Source organism: Papio anubis, chromosome X (assembly GCF_008728515.1).
Source record: "Papio anubis isolate 15944 chromosome X, Panubis1.0, whole genome shotgun sequence".
NCBI classification, from domain to species: domain Eukaryota; kingdom Metazoa; phylum Chordata; class Mammalia; order Primates; family Cercopithecidae; genus Papio; species Papio anubis.
This window is the reverse complement of record NC_044996.1, coordinates 128753692-128778648: the sequence shown is the minus strand read 5'-3', so window position 1 is coordinate 128778648 and position 24957 is coordinate 128753692. Positions and strand designations below refer to the sequence as shown.

The window sequence follows — 24957 nt, the reverse complement described above, 5'->3', positions numbered from 1 at the left end:
TTTATTAATTTGTTTGGGTAACATGCCACACAGTTTGCCCATTTATAGTGTATAATTCAACTTTTTTTTTTTTTGAGTTGGAGTTTCACTCTTGTTGCCCAAGCTGGAGTGCAATGGTGCAATCTCAGCTCACTACAACCTCTGCCTCCCGGGTTCAAGCAATTCTCCAGCCTCAGTCTCCTGAGTAGCTGGGATTACAGACACACGCCACCGCGCCTGGCTAATTTTTTGTATTTTTAGTAGAAATGGGGTTTCATCATGTTAGCCAGGGTGGTCTTAAACTCCTGACCTCAGGTGATCCACCCACCTCAGCCTCCCAAAGTGCTGGGATTACAGGTGTGAGTCATGGTGCCCGGCCTCACTTTTTTTTAGTATATATGCAGAGTTGTGTGACCATCACTACACTTGTTTATTTTTATTATTTTTTATTAGAGGCGGAGTTTCACCATGTTGTCCAGGCTGGTCTCAAACTCCTGGGCTCAAGGGATCCTCCTGCCTTGGCCTCTCAAGGTGCTGGGATTACAGGCGTGAGCCACTGTGCCTGGCCGCACTTGTTTATTTTTAATATAACCTGGGAAGAGCATGCTCTTTAGAGAGTATGCTCTTTACAGAGAAAGACAGGAATTCAGTCTCTGCTTTCCTTTCCTAGGTTCCTGACCGTGGACATGGTACTTAAATTACCTTATCAGTGAGGCTGCTTGTTTATCATACCTGCCTATAAGATAGTTCTGAGAATTAAATGAGGAAGTAGTCTATCAGATACTGTTACAGAGGCTTCTCAATGAGCCAGAGCAATGAAGGTCAAGGGAAAGTGTTTATACCAGTTGTCCCTCACCACCCATTTGGATTCCACTGATTGGCACACCTGTCACTTAACAAAAAGGGGGAAAGACGCCTGTTTGTTAGGTGTAGTTGAATAAGAAGGAAGTGGCACTCTTCTCCCTGTTCTCCTCCCTCCCTGGTCCCAGGGCATATTCCCTAGGGGTGGATCTGCCTGCTTATTGCTGCCAAGATGTGGACCCCTTTCTGGTCATGATTTGACAGAGCTGGCCTTCTAGTCTCTCTATTCCTGCTCCCACCACGACCGGGACAGCAGTTCTCAAACTTTGGTTTGGGGATCTTTTTGTACACTTACACGTTATTGACAGTCTCAAGGAACTTTTGTTCTTGTGGGCTTCTTTACCTAATTTACCATATTAGAAATTAAATAAAAATTTTAACATTATTAATTCACTTAAAAAATGAAATGAGGCCAGGTGCGGTGGCTCATGTCTAATCCCAGCACTTTGGGAGACTGAGGTGGGTGGATCACCAAGGTCAGGAGTTCGAGACCAGCCTGGCTGACACGGGGAAACGCTGTCTCTACTGAAAATATAAAAATTAGCCAGACGTGGTCGCGCATGCCTGTAATCCCAGCTACTCTGGAGGCTGAGGCAGGAAAATCGCTTGAACCTAGGAGTTGGAGGTTGCAGTGAGCCGAGATCATACCATTACACTCCAGCTTGGTCGACAGAGCAAGACTGTCTCAAAAAAAAAAAAAAAAAGAAAGAAAGAAATGATGTTGTACTCTAGTTATCTATCGCTGTGTAACAGATCACCCCAAAACTTACTGACTTGAAACATTTGTGATCTCACAGTTTAGGGGTTTAGGAATCTGGGTGTGGCTTAGCCAAGTTCTTTGCCTTAGGGTCTCTCGAGGGCTGCAGTCACCTGAAGGCTTGACTGGGAAGGATCCACTTCCGAGCTCACTCTTGTGGCTGTTGGCAGGATTCAGTTCCTCGTGGGCTGTTGGACTGAGGCCTCAGTTCCTCATGAGCAGTTGGCCGGAGGCCTTCCTTGGTTCCTTGCCACATGGGTCTTTCTGTAAGCATCTCACAACATGGCAGCTGCTTCATCAGAGTGAGTAAGAGAGAGTGCCAGCACGAAAGAGAAGGAAGTTGCAGTCTTTTGTATCGTAATCATAGAAATGAGATCTTCTCACTTTTGATGAATTCTGTCTTCATTAGAAGCCAGCTCAGGGTTCAGCCCAGTGCAGCACCATGGGAGGGACTAGCTACAGAAGCTCGCTCACCATACATGTTTAACATTTTTTTTGAGACGGATCTCACTGTGTCTCCCAGGCTGGATGGCATGCCACCCTGCCTCACTGCAAGTCTTCCCAGTTCACGCATTCTCCCTCAGCCTCCCAAGTGCTGGGATTACAGGCTGCCCGCCCACGCCAGTTTTTGTATTTTTAGTAGAGACGGGTTTCACCATGTTAGCCAGGATAGTCTCGACCTCCTGACCTTTGTGATCCACCACTGCCTCCCAAAGTGCTGGGATTACAGGCTTGAGCCACCGCGCCCGGCCGAGTAACATTTTTAAAAAATTAAAAATAGCTGATTTTCCAAAATGTTATTGGGAAGAGTGGCATTCTTTTACATTTTTGCAGATCTCTTTAATGAATGGCTTAATAGAAGACATCTGCTTCTGCATTCAATCTGTTGTAATATGCCCTTTCAGCCTACGTATATGAAGAGAATGTGGCCTCACACATGTATGTAGTTGGAACAGGGAGGGGTACTATAATAGTCTGTGGATAATTGTGGAAATCCTTTGATTCTGTTGATCTGTCTTGCATGTCAAATGGGTCTCTTTTCCCCATGTATCATTTTGTAATACCATCCATTAGTCATTTGGAAAATACTGGTTAACTGAACTGTGTTCATCTTCCAAATGTTGGTACGTTTTGGTATACTATATAAAAATCACATTTTTTTTTTTTTTTTTTTTCCCAGACGGAGTCTCGCTCTGTCGCCCAGGCTGGAGTGCAGTGGCCGGATCTCAGCTCACTGCAAGCTCCGCCTCCCGGGTTCACGCCATTCTCCTGCCTCAGCCTCCCAAGTAGCTGGGACTACAGGCGCCCGCCACCTCGCCCGGCTAGTTTTTTGTATTTTTTTAGTAGAGACGGGGTTTCACCGTGTCAGCCAGGATGGTCTCGATCTCCTGACCTCGTGATCCGCCCGTCTCGGCCTCCCAAAGTGCTGGGATTACAGGCTTGAGCCACCACGCCCGGCCAAAATCACATTTGTTAATAAATCACTGATTTCATCAGAAAAGTCTTTTTAAGAATTGGGAAGCTGTTTAGCTCATGGTGGCAGATAGTTTTCAAAAATTCTATTTTTTGCTTGAAAGCTCAAATTTTATCATTGGCAACAAGTCCTGTTGTTTGCTTGCCTTGAAGTGACAGGCTCTCTTCGTATATTTTGGAGAAAATGTCTGCCAAATACCCAGGTCTGAACAAACAACCATAGTTTGTCTATTTAAAAAATGTTCCATGGAAAGAGCAGCAAGTTGGGTTCATAATTCAAACAGCACTTGTGCTTTTTTCGAAGACCACCAGCATACTGTGGTGTACAGCAAAGTTTTTTTTTTTTTTTGAGACGATCTGGCTCTCTCTGTCGCCCAGGCTGGAGTGCAGTGGCCTGGATCTCAGCCACTGCAAGCCCGGCCTCCCCGATTTATCAGCCATTCTCCTGCCTCAGCTCTCCCGAGTAGCTGGGACTACAGGCTCGCCCCACCTTGCCCGGCTAGTTTTGTATTTTTATGAGATCGGGGTTTCACCAGGAAGTTAGCCAGGATAATCTCGGATCTCCTGACCTCGTGATCTCACTCGCCTCGCCTCCCAAAGTGCTGGGATTACAGGCCGGAGCCACCACCGCCTTTTTTTCTTCTTAGAGACAGAGTCTTGCCTGTCGTGCCTAGGCTGGAATGCAGTGGCATGATCATAGCTCACTGCAGCCTTGAACTCCTAGGCTCAAGCAGGCCTCCTGCTTCAGCCTCCCAAGTAGCTGGGGCTACAGGAATGTGCCACTGTACAAGGCTAATATTTTTATTTTTTGTAGAGACAGGGTCTCACTATGGCTGGTCTCCAACTCCCAGGCTCAAGTGATCCTACTGCCTTGGCCTCCCAGAATGCTAGGATTACAGGTATGAGCCACTGCGTCCAGCCAGCATTTCCTTTTTTTTTTTTTTTTTTTTAAAGACAGAGTTTTGCTCTTGTTTCCCAGGCTGGAGTGCAGTGATGGGATCTCACCTCACTGCACCCGCTGCCTCCCGGGTTCAAGCAATTCTCCTGCCTCAGCCTCCCGAGTAACTGGGATTACAGGCATGCGCCACCACGCCTGGCTAATTTTGTATTTTTAGTAGAGACGGGGCTTCTCCATGTTGGTCAGGGTGGTTTCGAACTCGCAACCTCATGTGATCTGCCCGCCTTGGCTTCCCAAAGTGCTGGGATTACCGGTGTGAGCCACCACACCCGGCCACATTTCCTTTTTAAGGTGGAATGATATTCTACGTTATATATTAACCACATTTTGTATATCCATTCATCTGGCTGTAGATACTTCGGTATTCATCATGATTCTTAGCTTTAAATGTGGTTCTTTAGGACGTCCCTTTATAGAAGCATCAACCTCCACGCCAGGCTTAATAAATGTAGGTCTGAAATAATGGCTTCCCCCCCTCACTTCCTACTCTGCTCCCTAGCTTCTTTAGCTATACAATGGGGTAATGTTCTTACTATCTTAGAATTGTAACACTGAACTAAATAATGTATTTAAAATGTCAGGCGTTAGGCCGGGCATGGTGGCTCATGCCTGTAATCCCAGCACTTTGGGAGGCCAAGGTGGGCGGGTCATGAAGTCAGGAGTTTGAGACCAGCCTGGCCAACATGGTGAAACCCCATCTCTACTAAAAATACAAAAATTAGCTGAGCATGGTGGCGTGTGCCTGTAACATTATTAATTCACTTAAAAAATGAAATGAGGCTGGATGCGGTGGCTCACGCCTGTAATCCCAGCATTTTGTTAGGCTGAGGCGGGCGGATCACCTGAGGTCAGGTGTTTGAGACCAGCCTGGCCAATATGGTGAAACCCCGTCTTTACTAAAAATACAAAAATTAGCCAGGTGTGGTGGCTCATGCCTGTAGTCCCAGCTACTCGGGAGGCTGAGGCAGGAGAATTGTTTGAACCCAGGAGGCGGAGGTTGCAGTGAGCCAAGATAGTGCCACTGAACTCCAGTCTGGGCGACAGAGCGAGACTCTGTCTCGAAAAAATAAAATGTCAGGCATTTAGTAATGTTAGTTTTTTTCTTCCTTTTTTTCACTTAGAACTTAGCCTTGCATGTATTCTGTTAGCCATCTTGTATATTCCATTTATCTCACATAGTAAACTTAGATACTGACCATCTAATTCCACTTGGGAATAATTATCCATCATCAAATCTTTTTTTTTTGAGACAGAGTCGTTGCTCTGTAGCCCAGACTGGAGTGCAGTGGCATGATCTTGGCTCGCTGCAACCTTCGCCTCCCGGGTTCAAGCGACTCTCTTGCCTCAGTCTCCCGAGTAGCCGGGATTACAGGCATCTGCCACCATGCCCGGCTAATTTTTGTATTTTTAGTAGAGACAGGGTTTTACCATGTTGGCTAGGCTGGTCTCAAACTCCTGACCTCAGGCGATCCACCCACCTTGGTCTCCCAAAGTACTGGGATTACAGGCGTGAGCCACTGTGCCCAGCCACTTTATTATTATTTTTAATTTTTAATTTTTTTTAGACAGGGTCTCACTCTGTCACCCAGGCTGGAGTGCAGTGGCACAGTCTCAGCTCACTGCAGCCTCAACCTCCCAGGCTCAGGTGATCCTCCTGTCTATGCCTCCTGATTAGTTGGGACTATAGGCGTTCACCACCACACCTGGCAAATTTTTGTTTAGAGACAGGAGAGTTGCTGTATTGCCCAGGCTGGTTTGGAACTGCTGGGCTCAAACAATCTGCCCACCTCAGCCTCCCAAAGTGCTGGAATTACAGGCGTAAGCCACCGAGGCAGGCCTGGAGAGGAGGAAACTTTTTTTTTTTTGAGATGGATTCTCACTCTGTCACCCAGGCTGGAGTGCAGTTGCGTTATCTCAGCTCCCTGCAACCTCCACCTCCCGGGTTCAAGCTAGTCTCCTGTCTCAGCCTCCTGGGTAGCTAGGATTACAGGTGTGTGCCAACACATCTGGCCATGAGGAGGTACTTCTGAAAAATACTTTTTTGTTAGTGTATTTCCTGTGAAGCAGTTCTTGGCTTCAGCAGCCTTAGACCTGATTTGGTTTGGATCTTGTTCCCTCCAAATCTCGTGTTATATTGCAATCCCAGTGTTGGAGGTGGGGCCTGGTGGGAGGTGATTGGATCATAGGGGCCCTCGTGGCTTGGTGCCAACTATCCCCGTGATAGTGAGTTCTAGTGAGATCTGGTTTTTAAAAATGTGTGGCACCCCTGACCCCTTAGCTCTCCTGCTCCTGCTCTCGCCGTGTGGCACGCCTGCTCCTGTTTTGCCTTCCATCATGAATAAGAGCTCCCTGGGCCTCTCCAGAAGCAGATGCCAGCACCGTGCTTCCTGTACAGCCAACAGAACTGTGAGCCAATTAATCCTCTTTTCTTATAAATTACCCAGTCTCAGGCATTCTTTTTTTGTTTGTTTTTTGAGACGAAGTCTCGCTCTGTCACCCAGGCTGGAGTGCAGTGGTGCGATCTCAGCTCACTGCAACCTCCACCTCCCAGGTTCATGCAATTCTCCTGCCTCAGCCTTCTGAGTAGCTGGGATTACAGGCACATGCCACCACACCCAGCTAATTTTTGTATTTTTAGTAGAGACGGGGTTTTACCATGTTGGCCAGGCTGGTCTCGAACTTCTGACCTCAGGTGATCTGCCCACCTCGGCCTCCCAAAGTGCTGGGATTACAGGCGTTGGTCACTGTGCTCGGCCTCAGGAATTCTTTTAAAGCAATATGAGAATGACCTAACACACCTCCCTTTCCACTATGCTTACCTGAAGTCTACTCCCCAAAACATCCAGATAGTCAAGGACTTTCCCCCTTTACTCAGTGGTCAACTGATTTATTTAAAGGCAACCTACCTTTCTCCCAAAGATAGTGATTTCTTTAGCGTTATGATAGATTAATTCTCCACCTAGTGGGGTTGGAGGGAAAGAGGTTGGCTATTTTCTCTGCTTATAAACGAGTCCAGTCGTTGGTGAGTTCTCCTTCTGAAGCCCATGTCGTGCATGTATTTTATTCTTAATGTTAGTGTTGCCTGTGAACCCTCTGACAGTAATAAAAAGCCCGGGCTTTGAATAAAGCCAGACTCCCTGTGTTTAGATCTTGGCCTGTTACATAATCTTGGGCAAATAAGGGATACTTTTTATTAGCGATTTGTTTTTTTATTTTTATTTTTTGAGACGGAGTCTTGCTCTGTCGCCCAGACTGGAGTGCAGTGGCGTGATCTCGGCTCACTGCAACCTCTGCCTCCTGGGTTCACGCGATTCTCTTGCCTCAGCCTCCCGAGTAGCTGGGATTACAGGCGCTACCACCATGGCTAATTTTTTTTTTGTATTTTTAGTAGAGACATCTAGGGTTTCACTATGTTGGCCAGATTGGTCGAACTCCTGACCTAAATTGATCTGCCGCCTCGGCTTCCCTAAAGTGCTGGGATTACAAGGGGTGAGCCACGTAGCTAGCCTTTTTTTAGGCAGAGTCTCACTCTGTCACCCAGGCTGGAATGCAGTGGCACAATATTGGCTCACTGCAGCCTCTACCTCCCAGGTTGAAGCAATTCTCTGGCCCCAGGCCTCGAGTAGCTGGGATTAAAAGCACACCACCACGCCCAGCTAATTTTTGTGCAAGTAGAGGCAGTTTTGCCATGTTGGCCAGGCTGGTCTGGAACTCCTGACCTCAGGTGATCCGTCCACCTCAGCCTCCCAAAGTGCACCTGGCCCCTTTTATTAGTGATTCTGACAGCTACTTGTGTTAAGTTGGCTTGGTTGCATTTCCCACTGGCATAGAGCAAGGCGAAGGGAAAAGATGACATGAAATAATGTATGACCTCCTGCTATGTACAGATTCTGAGCTTGCATTAGTAATGGAAAAGTGAGTAAGTATAATACTGTGATATTCAACCAAAATCTCAACTTAAAAGGTCTTTTTAAAAAAATAAAAGTAATACATTCATACAATAAAAAGAAACCTTACTGCTTTTGGTTTCTGCTGGAGGGAGGCCAAAGGATGCTTTCTTTTTTTTTTTTTTTTTTTTTTTTGAGACAGAGTTTTGCTCTCTTTTGCCCAGGTTGGAGTGCAGTGGCACGATCTTGGCTCACTGCAACCCCTGTCTCCCAGGTTCAAGCAATTCTCTGCCTCAGCCTCCCGAGTAGATGGGGTTACAGGTGCCTGCTGTGGCTAATTTTGTATTTTTGGTAGAGATGGGGTTCACCATCTTGGCGAACTGGTCTTATTACTCCTGACCGTGATCTACCCTCCTTGGCCTCCCCAAAGTGTGGGATTTTAGGCGTGAGCCACCTTGACCTGCTACTTTGATGGTCCCAAATCTGGATTCATTCCCAGGACACCGCTGCCTCCCACCATGCAGCCTAAGTTTGACCTAACGGACTTTGCCTTACAGATGTGGCACGGATCTTTAAGAACTCTCCGTAACCATTAGAGATCCTGGGGACTGCCCAGTCTGGATTGCAGTGTTGATGGCTGTCACTGTCGCTGACATTGTAGATGACATCAATAGTGATGCAGTGCAATGCCAGTTATTTAAGAAGCACAAAGGGGAGGGCCAGGCATGTTGGCTCATGCCTGTAATCCCAGCACTTTGGGAGGCCGGGCAGGCGGAATGCAGGGTCCGGGAGTTCAAGACCAACCTGACTCTTTATAGTGAACACTCCATCTCTACTAAAATACAAAAGTGCTTGAGCCTGTTAGGCACCTGTAATCCCAGCTTACCTGGAGGCAGGAAGGAAGAGCAACTTGAACTCAGGCGGAGGGTTGCAGTGAGCGGGCTAATGCCGTACACTCCAGCCTGGGCTGGCTGAAATGAACTCTGTCTCAAGCACAAAGAAAATATTCCAATAAAGGATCATTTGACAGCCAAAATGTAAAATAAGGCAGAGCCAAGAATTATAAAAAGAAAAAATAATTCTTTTTTTTTTTTTGGTAGTCTGGCTCTGTAAGCCCAGGCTGGAGTGCAGTGGCGTCTCGGCTCACTGCAAGCTCCGCCTCCAGTTCGCCATTCTCCTGCCTCAGCCTCCCGGTAGCTGGGTTCAGAGCGCCCTTTCACATGGCTATTTTTTGTATTTTTAGTAGAGGCGGGGGTTTCACTGTGTTAGCCAGGATGGTCTCGATCTCCTGACCTCGTGATCCGCCCGTCTCGGCCTCCCAAAGTGCTGGGATTACAGGCTTGAGCCACCGCGCCCGGCCAAGAAAAAATAATTCTTATTTCCAACTTCTAGGCCCACAATCCAAACAAAGGTAATTATGGTGAACAATTTTGGGGATATTCTTGTAGGAAAATTGTACATATATTGGCTTATGTAGTATATGGATATTTTTTTTTTTTTTTTTTTTTTTTTGAAAGGGAGTTTTGCTTTTCCGCCCAGGCTGGAGTGCAGTGGCCGGATCTCAGCTCACTGCAAGCTCCGCCTCCCGGGTTTACGCCATTCTCCTGCCTCAGCCTCCCGAGTAGCTGGGACTACAGGCGCCCGCCACGTCGCCCGGCTAGTTTTTTTTTGTATTTTTTAGTAGAGACGGGGTTTCACCATGTTAGCCAGGATGGTCTCGATCTCCCGACCTCGTGATCCGCCCGTCTCGGCCTCCCAAAGTGCTGGGATTACAGGCTTGAGCCACCGCGCCCGGCCGGATATTTTAAATTTATACTGATGTATTCATCCTGTACTGGCCATTTGCCTTTTTTCCTACCTAATTATACTGTGTCAACATATGATCTATTTTATTCGTTTGAATGACTGCATAGTTTTACCTTGTATGGTTGACCATTATTTAACGAGTTCCCTCTTGGTAGATATTTAGGTTATTTTCTGGTTTGGTGAGTAACCATTTACACTTGAGTGAGAATATCTGGAATAAACTCCAAGTGGTAGAATAGCTGGGTGAAAGTGCATGTGAGTTCAGACATTGATAGAGCTTGCTAAATACCTCTACAAACCTACTCTACCAATTTAGAGCCCCCCACCCCCCGCCAAGAGTATGCTAAGTGCCCTGTTTGCCCACACCAAAGTTGTTTTTTTACTCCTTTCAAATGTGGTTAGTTAAAGATGGTACCTTGGTTTGCTTTGCATTTTTATTTGTATATTGGGCATTTTTAGTTCTTTAATCATGATCTGCTTGTTCACAAACCCTTGAAAACTGCGTCTCTGGCTCATTTGTAAGGGCTTCCTGCAGTCTTTTGGTTAGTCTGAAAGTTTTAGTTTTTTTTTTTTAGAGGGAGTCTCGCTCTGTCGCCCAGGCTGGAGTGCAGTGGCGCGATCTCGGCTCACTGCAAGCTCCGCCTCCCGGGTTCACGCCATTCTCCCGCCTCAGCCTCCAAGTAGCTGGGACTACAGGCGCCCGCCACCACGCCCGGCTAGTTTTTTGTATTTTTAGTAGAGACGGGGTTTCACCATGTTAGCCAGGATGGTCTCGATCTCCTGACCTCGTGATCCACCCGCCTCGGCCTCCCAAAGTGCTGGGATTACAGGCTTGAGCCACCGCGCCCGGCCAGTTTTAGTTTTTTAAAATTTGTTGTAGATTTAGGGGGTACAAGTTTCGTTACATGGATACATTATGTAGTGGTGAAGTCTGGGATTTTAGTATAACCATCACCCGGAATAGTATAAGTTGGGCCCAATAGGTAATTTCTCATACCTCACTGCCCGTTGTCCCTTCACCTCAGGAATTTCAAAGATTTTAATTATTCAGTAAACTAATCTCCAATCACCACTACTGACCCTGCCTCCTTTTTTTTTTTTTTTTGAGACAGAGCCTGGCTGTGTAGACCAGGCTAGAGTGCAGTGGTGCAGTCATAGCTTGCTGATCTTCCAAGCTCAAGACATCCTCCCACCTCAGCCTCCTGAGTAGCTGGGACCGCAGATGTGTGCCGTCACACATGGCTGATTTTTAAATTTTTATTAGAGACAGGTCTTGCTGTGCTGTGCAGGCTAGTCTTGAACTCCTGAGCTCAAGCAGTCCTCCTACCTCCGCCTTCCATAGTGTTGGGATTACAGGCGTGAGCCACCACACACGCCCCCCCACCCCCTTTTTAAAAATAGCTTCTGGGTTTTTTGCTTTCCTTTGAAAGGCCTTCTTGGCTACTCTGTGCTACTGAGATAGCCATGCTCTGTCTATGGAGCAGTCATTCTGCTGTATATAATTTCATAAAAATAAAAAAGCCAAAACAACAACAACAAAAGAAAGGCCTTCTTCATGCCAAGGTTATGGAAAAAAATTTGTTTAGGACTTCTTCAAGCTCTTTGTGGTTTTCATTTTTCATGTTTCAATCTTGGTATATCTGGAGGGGGTAAGACAGGATACCCCTTTGTTTCCGCATATGGTTTGGGAGATATCATAAATCATTTATTTCCTTTACCAATTTGAAATGACATCATTTTTAATGTAGTAAATTCCCATGTATGGGTCTGTGTGGTCTGTTTTTAAAGACAGTGCTATATAATTTAGGAAGTCTTAGACAAGTATTTCATGCCTAAAATTTAAATAAGATCTCACCTTTGGGAGTTTATATTTGGAAACATTGAGAATTTATTATCTTAAAGAATATAGTCATGTTGTAGAGACATGTATACCAGAATCTAATTATATAATAGTGCACAATAATATATCATTTTTATCTGTTAAAAATAAAAATCCTTTCATTTCTTTGTTCTAACACAGTAAAACAGACTACTATTTAAGGAGGCATTGAGTTATGTAATACATATTATAAAGGCTTTGATCCAAAATGGTTAAAACAGGAATTTGAGATAAATGATTGATAAAGTATTAGCCGTGAGGAAAACTGTGCTATCCAGAATAGTTCTTTGGAAGATTAAAATAGCCTTAGTGTATACACTATTTTAAATGACTTGTACAAAGCTAAAGTCATTGTTGTAATTTAGCCACATGACAATGTAATTTTTATAATAGGTTTGTTTGTAAAACTTTGTATTTGGAAATGTGAAAGCCCCTCAAAATCCTGGAAGAGTTTAGGAGGAAGGTTTATGTTTTACAAAATCAAATAAGGCCAATAGCTGATGCCCTGAGAGTATGGGGTATCTTTGATATCTTTCACTATTTCTTCATCTATTTCTGCCTCCACTGCCCCTCCCAGGGCAGCGCGAGCATGGTTGCACATACACTGTTGTCCGTACAGTCCTGGTTGAAGTTAACAACTCTTAGGGTAAATTATTAGAAACAGAGGGTTGGAAAGATTTTTAGAGATACTTTGGTTTATCCTAAAACACAAAATTAAGGCCAAGCATAGTGGCTCACTCCTGTAATTCCAGCACTTTGGGAGGCTGAGGTGGGTGGATCATCTGAGGTCAGGAGTTTGAGGCCAGCCTGGCCAACGTGACAAAACCCCGTCTCTACTAAAAAATATAAAAATTGGCCGGGCACGGTGGCTCACGCCTGTAATCCCAGCACTTTCGGAGGCAGAGGCCAGTGGATCACGAGGGCAAGAGATCAAGACCATCCTGGTTAACACAGTGAAACCCCATCTCTACTAAAAATACAAAAAAAATAGCTGGGCGTGGTGGCACGCGCCTGTAGTCCCAACTACTCGGGAGGCTGAGGCAGGAGAATTGCTTGAACCCGGGAGGCGGAGGTTGCAGTGAGCTGAGGTCGTGCCACTGCACTCCATCCTGGGTGACAGAGTGAGACTCCATTTCAAAAAAAAAAAAAAGCCAGGCGTGGTGGCACACGCATGTGGTCCCAACTACTCAGGAGGCCGAGGCAGGAGAACTGCTTGAACCCGGATCGTGGAGGTTGCAGTGAGCCGAGATAGCGCCACTGCACTCCAGCCTGGGCGATGGAGCAAGACTCTGTCTTAAAACAAACCACAAAATTAAAAAACAACAACAAACTAACCTCAGTTCCTTAAATAATCACTTCAAATTATTTGAAGCTATCCCTACCCCCAAATTAGATGTGTCTTACCTCCCTAAATCCCAGAGTTAATCCCTGCTAAAAATTCTACATATCTTTCATGATGTTTTCTAAATGCATATTGGTATTTCTAGTGTGCTGTGTATTTTTAGACATTTAATTTAGATTTATTTTATAACTGCGTCAGAGATCTGTGTGACTTTGAACTTGGCGTTTTCCAAAAGCTGATTAACGGTGTAATAGAGAGAACATTGACTCTTGAGTTTGGTGGACCTGGTTTTGAATTTTCCCAGCCCCTTTTATTGGTTTTAATATGATTTTGAGCGAGTTACTTAATCTCATCAAGTCTCATTTTCTGTACCTGGGAACAATAAGGCCTGTATTTCAGTGAGGCAGGGAAGGTTAAATGGGGTCACTTTGAGAACACCACGCACAGTGTCAGCCTGAGGTGCTAAAGGTTCCCTTTACTTATTTGATAAGTTCCTCCTAGACTGTTTGGGAATCTGAGGCAAGCTAAGGATGTCTGTCTAGGAAAATGGAGAAATATAGACAACCTCTCCCACCTGCTGCCTCTGAAGGTCCACTCAAGCTCTTGCTGGCAAGGACTGGGTAATTTGTGTCCTCTGCACATGCCTGGCCCTGGTCAAAGGTGTTTGAGCTCATGTGAGCAAGCAGTAGTTGAAATAATTAGGAAGTGAATGTAGGTGTTGGTAGAAGGGAAAGAAACCTAAAAAAAACTTTTTTCCTTTAGGTTTTAATTTCCATGTTCTCAGTTTTGAATGTTTTGATCTGAAAAGCTATTACAAGTAGTTGATGAATGCAGAGTACTTCCTCATGTCCATTTGCAAAAGTTTCTATGATAGTTGTTCTTTGCTCCTGCCATTTATTATTGATAAACTGGTGGCCGCCCATTTTGAAGGCATCTCTTGGTCAGTTAGCGAGTCCTCTTAACTCCAAGTATTGAGACAGTGGAAGGAAGATTGCGAAATATATCTTTTGACCGGAGGGGAGTGGCTAGGGTGGAGGATTATTGGTGTTTAAGGCTCTTGTAAACAAACATTTGTAGTACAGTGTTGTGCTTCTCTAAGAGGTACACATACTGCTCACAAGATGCAGATGTGTTAGCTTTTGTGTCATGATTTTCTATAGGGAAGGGTTCTAATAGAAATCCAGCTGGAAACTACTCAGTGTTGGTTTCATTTTCATTTGAGATTGGAATTTAAATAAACATTTCCTCCCCTTTTGTTTTTCCTAATAAGGCACTATATTAGAGAGCTCTCTTCATTTTGCTGTTAAAAATAAATGTTAAAGCTCTTGTAAAGGTAACTCATGGCACCAAACTTAAAAGGTGAAAACACGCCTGCTGTGAAAGTCTTGTCCCCACTCACTCAGTTTGTCTCCAGTAATGTTTCTTTGTGTCTGGCCAGAGATTGGATATACTTCTCTGCTCATAAATTTATACAGTACCTCCTCAAGCCCCACATCATGGCATATGGTAGGTACTACAGGGTATTTTGCTTTTTCCCTTATCAACCTATCCTTACCAGTAATTATATAACTGCCTTATTCTTTTTTTTAACAGATACTACGGTACTCAATTGGATGGATATACGGCAGTTTATTCATCCAGTCTATTATTTATTGATATTTAGGATATTTTGGATTTTTTGCTACCATAAATAATGCTGCATAAATAACCTTATATATTATGTCATTCACAAATGTACTGGTATATCTGTAGGAAAAACTGATAAGAAATGAATTTGGTGGATCAAAGCATATGTGACTTGATGTTTTCTCCCTCCAACATCTTATAAAAAATTTAAAAGATACTGCAAAGTTGATACTAAACATCAATTTTTCCACCACCTAGATTTTACCTTTGACATTTTACTCTGGTTGCTTTTTCAGTTATCTGTCCATTTAACTGTTGCTTCACCCATGAAGCCTTCAGAAGTGTATATGTGCTAAATTTTAGCAAATGCATGCAGCTCTGTAACTCAAATCCCCATCAAGATACAGAGCATTGCCAACACCCCAGAGGTTCCTTTGTGCTGGTTCCCGGTCAGTCCCTTCCGCAACTGGACTCCTTGGTGGTTAAGTCAATTTATCCTCCCACCAGGAATGCTTGAGAATGCCCCATACCCTCTCCAACAGTGTTGTCGAAGTTTTTGATGTGTAAAATGATATCTTACGTTTTTTTTTGTTTTTTTTGAGATGAAGTCTCGCTCTGTTGCCTGGGTTGGAGTACAGTGGTGTGATCTCGGCTCTCTGCAACCTCCGTCTCCCAGGTTCAAGCAATTATCCTGCCTCAGCCTCCCGAGTAGCTGGAATTACAGGCACCCGCCACCACGTCTGGCTAAGTTTTGTATTTTTAGTAGAGATGGGGTTTCACCATGTTGGCCAGGCTGGCCTCGAACTCCTGACCTCAGGTTATCTGCCTGCCTCAGCCTCCCAAAGTGCTAGGATTACAGGTGTGAGCCACCACGCCAGGCCAAGATATTTTCTTCCAACACTTCTCTGTGAGTGTGTGTATATACATACGTACATGCACACATATGGTTCCTGGCTTACTGTGGTTCAACTTGCATTGTTGACTTTAGGATGGATTTATCACTGTGTAACCCCAACGTATGTTGAGGAGCATCTGTATACATATATATACTGCATATACAAAATATACAGTACATTCTGTTTTGGAATTCATTTTTGTACATCGTATTTTGGGAGCATCTCTTCCCATTATTAAATAGGCTTCTCTAAGATGGCTGGGCCAGGACAAGGATGTTTGAACAGTGGTAGACAAAGGGTAATTATGAAGCGGTATATTTTTGTAGTTAAGAGCATGGACTCGGCAGCTAGACTGCTAGAGTTCAAATCTTTGCTCTGCAGTTTACTAACTGTGACCTTAGGCAGGATACTTAACTTTACATGCCATAGTTTGCTCATCTCTAAAATGGAGAAAACAATAGTGCCTACCTTGTGGCATTGTTGTGAGGATTAAGCTAGTTAATATAGGAAAGTTCTCACAGTAGTGCCTGGATGTACTAGTTACTGTTTGTTAGCTGCTACTACTATTATTTATATAAGAGATTGATCCAAGAAAAGGCGTCCAGAATGGGCATCAGAGAGAGAAGACAGAGTAGGAAATTGTACTGGGCATATGATATAGAATTCTCTGGTTGAGGAGATGAGGTCTGAGAAACCATTTACAATTTAATAAAGTTATTGGCCTAAGAATTTGCTTAATATTCAATAGCCCAATTATAGGTTGTTAATTGAATAGTCCTTGGGGTAGAAAAATTGGGGCCTGCTATTTCAAGAGTATTTGTAGACTGTGGTGTGAATCAAAGTCCTGTTGGAACTGGGTTTATTAATAAACAAAAGGATTTTGTAGAGCCAAAGTATATCTTCCATTAGCAAATGTAAAAAATACCCCAATACTACATCAAAATTAGTTGTACAAGAGAGAAGGGAAATGTAATACTGTCTTGCTTCTAATGATAAAAATAGTGGTATTTTCTTTTTTCTTTTTTCTTTTTTTTTTGAGACAGAGTCTCTCTGTATCCCAGACTGGAGTGCAGTGGTGTGATCTCAGCTCACTGCAACCTCTACCTCCTGGGTTCAAACAATTCTTGTGCCTCAGCCTCCCGAGTAAACTGGGATTCCAGGCATGTACCACCATGCCCAGCTAATTTTTATATTTTTACCAGAGATGGTGTTTTGCCATGTTGGCCAGGCTGGTCTTGAACTCCTGACCTCAAGTGATCTACCCACCTCAGCCCCCCAAATTTCTGGGTTACAGGCATGAGCTACCGTGCCTGGCCAGTAGTGGTATTTTCTTTAACTTGTGTATTAATGCCTAGGTTCTTTTCGTGGACTGTTTTCAGCAGCCATTTTTGCCCCTGTATGCTCCTCATCAGTTGGCATTTGAGTACTATTTGTGCATAAGAAGCTGTTGCTACCTAGGAGGATGTATACATCAAATATGTGATATTGTAGTATGTGATAGGAGTTCAGAGGCAGGAGTGTCTGGAAAGACAAAAAAAATCAGAAGTATTAACTACAAATAGGAAGTGATGACATACATTAAAAGGAAAATAGGTGATGTGGTATTTGTGCAATATACAGATTAATTTAATGTTCTTGTTTATGCCATATGGCACCAGCTATTATTACACAATAGTTTTTTGGCCTTCTTTGAGTCTTTTTTTTTTTTTTTGAGACGGAGTTTTCACTCTTATCGCCCAGGCTGGAGTGCAATGACGCGATCTCGGCTCACTGCAACCTCTGCCTCCCAGGTTCAAGCAGTTCTTCGGCCTCAGCTTCCTGAGTAGCTGGGATTAAAGGCATGCACCACCACGGCCGGCTGATTTTTGTGTATTTAGTAGAAACGGGGTTTCACCATGTTGGCCAGGCTGTTCTTGAACTCTTGACCTTGGGTGATCTGCTTGCCTCGGCCTCCCAAAGTGCTGGGATTACAGGTGTGAGCCACCGCGACCGGCCTGTAGTGCCATTCTTATACCTAATGGGTTTCAGGGAATAGGTTTGAAACTACTATTATTATTTTTTTTGAGATGGAGTCTTGCTGTGTCACCCAGGCTGGAGTGCAGTGGCGTGATCTCAGCTCACTGCAACCTCCGCTTCCCGGGTTCAAGCGATTCTCCTGCCTCAGCTTCCCGAGTAGCTGGAATTACAGGCGTGCTCCACCATGCCCGGCTAATTTTTGTATTTGTAGTAGAGGTGGGGTTTCACCATGTTGGTCAGGCTCGTCTTCAACTCCTAACCTCGTGATCTGCCCGTCTCGGTCTCCCAAAGTGTTGGGATTACAGGCGTAAGCCACTGCGCCTGTCCGAAAATTTTTTTTTTTTTAATTGGGGAAAATGGTATTAATAGTACTCACTTTTTCCCTCTCTATTGCTTTTGTGTAAAGGGTCTCTTTATATATCTGTGCACCCAATTAGTACATGACATTTTAATATTTGATTAAAGTAGAGGCGAAACTAGTAGTTACATGTGAAATGTAGCATTGAAATTATCACTTTGCACCTGTTCTGTTAATAATACTGCTATAGTATGTTATTCGGGTATATTAATGATTTTTTTTTTTTTTTTTTTTTTGAGATGGAGTCTCGCTTTATCACCCAGGCTGGAGGGCAATGGCGCAATCTCGGCTCACTACAACCTCTGCCCGGCTAATTTTTGTATTTTTAGTAGAGACGGGGTTTCACCATGTTGGCCAGGCTGGTCTTAAACTCCTGACCTCAAGTGATTTGCCCACCTCAGCCTCCCAAAGTGCTGGGATTACAGGCATGAGCCACCTCGCCCGGCCTATTAACAATTTTAAGAAGTTTCTACAGTAGTGAAATCATACAAATGATTTTTCCTGAAACTTGATTGTGAATCCTCTCCCACCCCAAGAGATGAGGTCTCACTGTATTGCCCAGGCTGTCCTCAGACTTGCCTTAGCCCCCCAAACAACTAGGACTACAGGCATGTGCCACGATGCGTGCCATTGTGAATTTTTGAAAAACTTTATGGGTTATGCTTGAGAAACATTGCTCTATAGAATATGATACATATGGAAGTGAATTTTTGAAATCTTTTCAAATAATTTAAGAGTTTCAGTATTTGTAAGTTTTTTCTATCTGAATTAGACTTAGAGTGTGGCATCAAACCATAACTCTGAAATAGATAACCCATTTCCCCTTAATGTGTTACTTTTTTTAAGAAATCAAAGTATTACATGTACATTATTTTAGAAGTGTCATGAAAAGCAGCATATCTTTAATCTGTCTTCTTAGAGGAAAATATTTGTTTTGGTTCCTCTTGAATAATGTATAAATTGCAACTTTTAAAATAAGCTTTACTGAAATAAAACATAAATTGAGAAAAGTATACAAATCATAAATGTTAGGCTTAATGAATTTTCACAAAGTGAATGCGTCAACCTCATCTAGACCAAGAAATAGAACACTACAAGCACCCCAGGAGGCCCCACCCCCAATGGTAACCGCTATCCTGATTTCTAGCACCATTTATTAACTTGCCTTGTTTTCGAACTTTATACATAAATGATTTCCTATAGTAGATACTCTTCTGGCACCTTTTTCACAACATAGGTCTGTGAAACTCATCTATGTGGTTGCATCTAACAGTAGTTCATTCTTACTGCTTATATACTACAGTTTATCCATTCTGCTACTGATAGCAATTTGGGTTGATTCCATTTTGGAGCTATTACGAATAGTGCTCCTTTATTCTTGGCCTTTGGATACACATATGTACACACTTGGGCAAAATCCCAGGAGTAGAGTTAACTAGGTTAGAAGGTATCCATATTGCCAAAGAGTTTTTCAAAGTGTCCTTGCCAATTTGTTCTTATGAAAGCACAGTATTGGATTTATCAACATTAGACTATAAAATACAAGATTTTATTTTCCTTAACTTCTCCATCCCCTCCTACTTTGATATTTTGACTTCTTCAGTTGCATAAAATGATTATAACCTAAAATCTCAAATATCTGCTCTCCCATACATTTTTGAATGTAGCTTTTGTCCATTTGTGATAAGGGAAGGATACTAAACACCTCCTCACCTCAACTGTATTATTCAGAAAAGGAAGAGGCCCTCTTTCATATGGAGAGTAAATGCACAGAATTTAAATTTGTGCCACATCATGACCAGGTAGTGTTCACAAGGGGAAAAAACTCAAATAGGGTTAACAATGTGATAGAAGACAGAGTAAGGTAAAATTACTGACGTAAGAATAACATACTGGAATAAAGGCATCTTTACCATGTGTATTACCTGTATGAAGGCTGGGATAGTTGCTTAAAATATCAGTCTCAAAATTTCCATGGCTTAGCATGAGAGAAGTTTATTTCTTGTTCACCTATACTCCAGTGTAGGTTTTCTTTGTAAGTAAGGTGGCTTTCCTGTATGTACATAGGATATGGAGGCCCAGGCTGCATTTATCCTGTGGCTCTGCCATCCCTTAGGGTCTTGGAGATGTCTACGTTTTACCAGAGTTGGGGAGAGATGGTGGAGAAAGAACTTGTGCTTCTGAGAATAAAAGTCTTGTTACAGAAAGGACAGTCGTGTCCTATACCCACATTCAGTTGGTGGGAACTTCATGCGGAAGTCGCCCCTTGGTGTAAGGGGCCTGGGGAATGTAGTCCCTGGCTGAGCACTTGTCTCATAGTGTCAGCTCCACAGGAACTTGGGGGAGCATGGGATTTTAATGGATAGCTAGCTAGCTATCCCTGCTGTACTCTCTCCTTGAGGATAAGATCAGAATAATTAATATTCATTAACTGGGGACAGTTTCACTTCTGTTAAGGTGCTAATTATGTTAAGTGGTGAATTTTTATATGGAAATCAATTTAGATTTATAACTAAATGGCTTTCTTGCCTCCTTTGGTACTGCATAGTTGTGTGATTCATTTTAACTTTAATTTCCTTATACTTTATAGTTAGGTCACCTCTCAGTGAAACCTAGAAAGTACCATATTTACATCAATTTTGCATACCACTAAGGAAGAAAAAACCGTCAGGCTATGATGTTCCGTTGCTTGTGAACATTGATTACATTTGATTTAACACCTTCTCCATCTTTTTTCTCCTTCTCCTTTCCTCTAGTTTGAAATTGGCACAATGGAAGAAGCTGGAATTTGTGGGCTAGGGGTGAAAGCAGATATGTTGTGTAACTCTCAATCAAATGATATTCTTCAACATCAAGACTCAAATTGTGGTGGCACAAGTAACAAGCATTCATTGGAAGAGGATGAAGGCAGTGACTTTATAACAGAGAACAGGAATTTGGTGAGCCCAGCATACTGCACACAAGAGTCAAGAGAGGAAATCCCTGGGGGAGAAGCTCGAACAGATCCCCCTGATGGTCAGCAAGATTCAGAGTGCAACAGGAACAAAGAAAAAACCTTAGGTAATAATCCGTTCAGTGGTTGGACGTTTCACATGCTAATCATTTTGCTTGTGTTTTCTGCAGCCCAGATCATTTTGAACACAACCACTTTAGAGGTGCTTAGCCAACACACCTAGTGTCTTCAGTGAGGTTAGTCCATGTGTCTGCTGCAGTTAATGTGCAGGAGGCCAAAACAGCAGGGAGGACGCTTAGCTTTTTTTCCAAAATAATCAAGAATTGGCTAATTAAAAATTTTTTTTTTTAGAGACAGGGTCTCACTGTGTTGCCCAGGCTGGTCTCAAACTCCTAAGCTCAAGCAGTCCTCTCCTGCCTTGGCCTCCCAAAGTGCTGAGATTTCAGGTGTGAGCCTCTGTGCCCAGCCACACTGCAGTTATTTCTGATCATATTCAGTAATCGTGTTTAATCGTCTCTTAAAGGTCTTATTGACTTTGGGTTAAATGAGAGAAGATTTCACTAATAAAATTTTATGTGAGTAGAAAAGCATTCTTTTTTGAAGTCACTCTTTCCCCCCCACGGCAGTCTATATGTCAGAATTATTTTAAGATATATATTTTGATGCAATATCTTACATACAAGAATGAACATTACAAAAATAAAAATGGTACCTATCACCTAGCTTAAGAAATAAAAGATTACCCTGTACTTTGAAATGCCATTAGTCCCCTCCTATCTCAGCCACCTGCCTCTCTCTGCCAAAGTCCTTACAGTATTGTTAAGGTCTTTTCCCCACGGGAAGAGCTATCTTGTCATCCTTTAGTTAGTTGACCTTAGTTAACACATAGAATATACTTAGTAAATCATAAGAAAAGCATACGTTTTAAAATTGTTCATAGGAAAAGATACGTTCACCTGTGATTATGCATATTGTGTGTCTTAGGCAAAGTGTAGTACCAACGGAAACTCCCTTTGAACTTGCTTCTATATTCGAACTTGGTTAGGAGGAAGCTTTAAAAAAATTTCCATGCAATTTGTAACTTGCCCTTTGTCTTAACTTGGACATCAGTGGTTAGGCAAGGAAATTTATAAGCTTTTAACCAGAGTTCTTAAAAATAGCTAGCAGTGTTAGTGAGTGAGTTAAGAAATTTGGGGTGGGGGTGGGGAGGGGACCGAGGCCTGCTAATCCAGAATTTAAAAATTGCCTTTTTCATTGAGCTGGTAATCTCTTATTTATTTATTTATTTATTTATTTATTTTTTTGGAGGCCGGAGTCACCAAGCTCTGTCGCCAGGGCTGGAGTGCAGTGGCGGATCTCTCAGCTCACTGCAAGCTCCGCCTCCCGGGTTCCACGCCATTCTCGGCCTCAGCCTCCTGAGTAGCTGGGACCACAGTATCACCCTCCTTGACTAGTTTTTTGTATTTCTTAATAGAGGCGGGGTTTCACCATGTTAGCCAGAGTGGTCTCGATCTCCTGACCTGAAGTGATCCGCCCGTCACCGACCTCCCCAAAGTGCTGGGATTACAGGCTTGAGCCACCGCGCCCGGCCCAAATCTCTTATTTATAATCATAGGTGTAAGTTACTTTACTCTGGATGTCAGAGCACAGGAATCGTTAGTAGAATTTACAGGTTAGATTTGATCTCATTCTTCTGGGACTTATTTCTTTTCTTGTTAATCATCAGGAAAAGAAGTTTTATTACTGATGCAAGCCCTAAACACCCTTTCAACCCCAGAGGAGAAGCTGGCAGCTCTCTGTAAGAAATATGCTGATCTTGTGAGTATTAAATCAAGGATGTGAGCCATATAAAATATAGTGAAATGTGTGTGTGCTTGGTAAGTTTCTTAAAGTACAAATTTGATATGGCCTTAAATGTAAAATTGTATTTTATTCTGAAATTGAAGAAGAGAATCTGCTTTGTTGGGGCTTTTTGTTGGTTGTATAGTTTCATTTTATGAGGTAATATTTAGGGAACATTGTAATACTAAGATGTGGCAAAGATTTTCTAAAACTCAGTTTTAGAGTATAAGTCAGCCTTTGCATTGCTATGTTGTGATGCCTTAGGTGCCACTCAGTTGGGGTGAGGTGGTTCCTGTCTTAAACTTTTCCTAATGGAATTCTAGAGATCAAGGGCTGTTTTGATTGAGATTGTGAGTTACATGAAATCGTCTGCTAAAACAATACTGTGTCTCAGAAATACTTATTTAGCGGCCTGGTGCGGTGGCTCACGCCTGTAATCCCCGCACTTTGGGAGGCTGAGGCGGGCGGATCGCGAGGTCAGGAGATCGAGACCATCTGGCTAACACGGTGAAATCCCCGTCTCTACTAAAAATACAAAAAAATTAGCCAAGCTTGGTGGCGGGTGCCTGTAGTCCCAGCTACTCAGGAGGCTGAGGCAGGAGAATGGCGTGAACCTGGAAGGCAGAACTTGCAGTGAGCCGAGATCGCACCATTGCACTCCAGCCTGGGCGACAGAGCGAGACTCTGTCTCAAAAAAGAAATACTTATTTAGCATCTACTGTGTGTCAAGCATCCTTTTTTCCATCTTCCAAAAAACATTGACTTTATCAAAGAGTTTGTTCTCAGCTACATTATTACAGGTAGCATTAATTCTGTTTTTGGAGTTTCTTTCTTTCTTTCTTTTTTTTTTTTTTTTTTTGAGACGGAGTCTCGCTGTGTCCCCCAGGCTGGATTTCAGTGGCGTGATCTTGGCTAACTGTAACCTCCGCTTCCCGGGTTCAAGCGATTCTCCTGCCTCAGCCTCCTGAGTAGCTGGGACTACAGGTGCGTGCCACCACGCCTGGCTAATTTTTTGTAGTTTTAGTAGAGACGGGGTTTCACCATGTTAACCAGGATGCTCTCCATCTCCTGACCTCGTGATCCGCCTGCCATGGCCTCCCAAAGTGCTGGAATTACAGGCGTGAGCCACCGTGCCCAGCCCGTGAAGGTAGTTTCAACTTGGAAACCCTGCCATCCTATATGAATTGAAGAATGGGAAAGTCATAGAATCCTTGGAGGGAGTGGTTGGGGGAAACTTTTAGAATAAGTGGTTCTAATATAAATGCTGGCATTATTGGCTTTTGTGAAATACTTAGGTGAATTCTCATGTACAATTTATGTGCATCTTCATCTGTTAAAACAGTTAATTCCATATCAGAAGCCTATATCTATATCTATATCTATCTATCTATCTATCTATCTATCTATCTATCTATCTATTTATCTATTTTTTTTTTTTTTTTTTTTTTTTTTTTTGAGGCCAGTCTCCTCTATGGGCACAGACACAGTAGTGCAATCTCGGCTCACTGCAAGCTCCACCTCCTGGGTTCACACCATTCTCCTGCCTCAACCTCCCGAGTGGCGTGGGACTGGTGCCAGCCCTACGCCTGGCTAATTTTGTATTTTTTTTAGTAGAGACGGGGTTTCACTGTGTTATGGGATCTCGATCTCTGACCTCGTGATCCACCCACCTGGGTCTCCCAAAGTGCTGGGATTACAGGTATGAGCCACCAGCGCTCGTGTGGCCTCATCATTAGTTTTAAATCAATGAATTAGCTCAAAAAACCAAAAAACAAAACTAGATCTATTAGTTTGTTGCTTCAAGAATGACAGTTACAGGCCAGGCAAGGTGGCTCATACCTGTAATCCCAGCACTTTGGGAGGCCAGGTGGGCGGATCCGCGAGGTCAGGGGAGATTGGGCGGATCTAGCTAACATGGAGTGAAACCTGTCTCTAAAATACAAAAAAGGTGGCAGGCGTGGTGTGGGTGTAGTCCCAGCTACTGGGAGGCTAGAGCAGAATGAAGTGAACCAGGGGCTTGAGGCTGCAGTCCAGCTGAATCTGCCACTGCACTCAGCCTGAAGCTGACAGTGAGACTGTCTCAAAAAAAAAAAAAAAAAGAAAAAAGAATGATTACTTTCCCTTAGTTTATGAAGTGGTCCAGGTATACCTCACTTAGCTGGCATTCAGCAGCCTGGCACCTTCCACTGTTTGTAGCAACAGCACGCCCTGTGCATCAATGAAAATGTCCCAGAACAGTCACAAATGCAAAGATGGAAGAAAACAGCGTGGTTGGATTGATGGCTTCAGGAAAGGAATGCTTCCATTGTCTGTGGAAGCCAGTT

At 43.5% G+C, this 24957-nt stretch overlaps 1 protein-coding gene across 4 annotated transcripts in view; it reads left to right on the top strand.

Moving 5' to 3' along the window:
- TXLNG (taxilin gamma) overlaps window positions 1-24957 on the top strand; it is a 58964-nt gene that overhangs the window by 10323 nt on the left and 23684 nt on the right. For 3 of the 4 annotated variants that reach the window (XM_021933133.2, XM_003917455.4, XM_021933135.2), the window contains exons 2-3: window positions 20595-20898; window positions 22518-22609. In XM_021933133.2, the coding sequence (XP_021788825.2) occupies window positions 20595-20898; window positions 22518-22609 (396 nt within the window). Of the gene's footprint in view, window positions 1-6306; window positions 6435-20594; window positions 20899-22517; window positions 22610-24957 lie in introns of all 4 variants that reach the window. The other variant, XM_021933134.2, reaches the window with a different exon arrangement.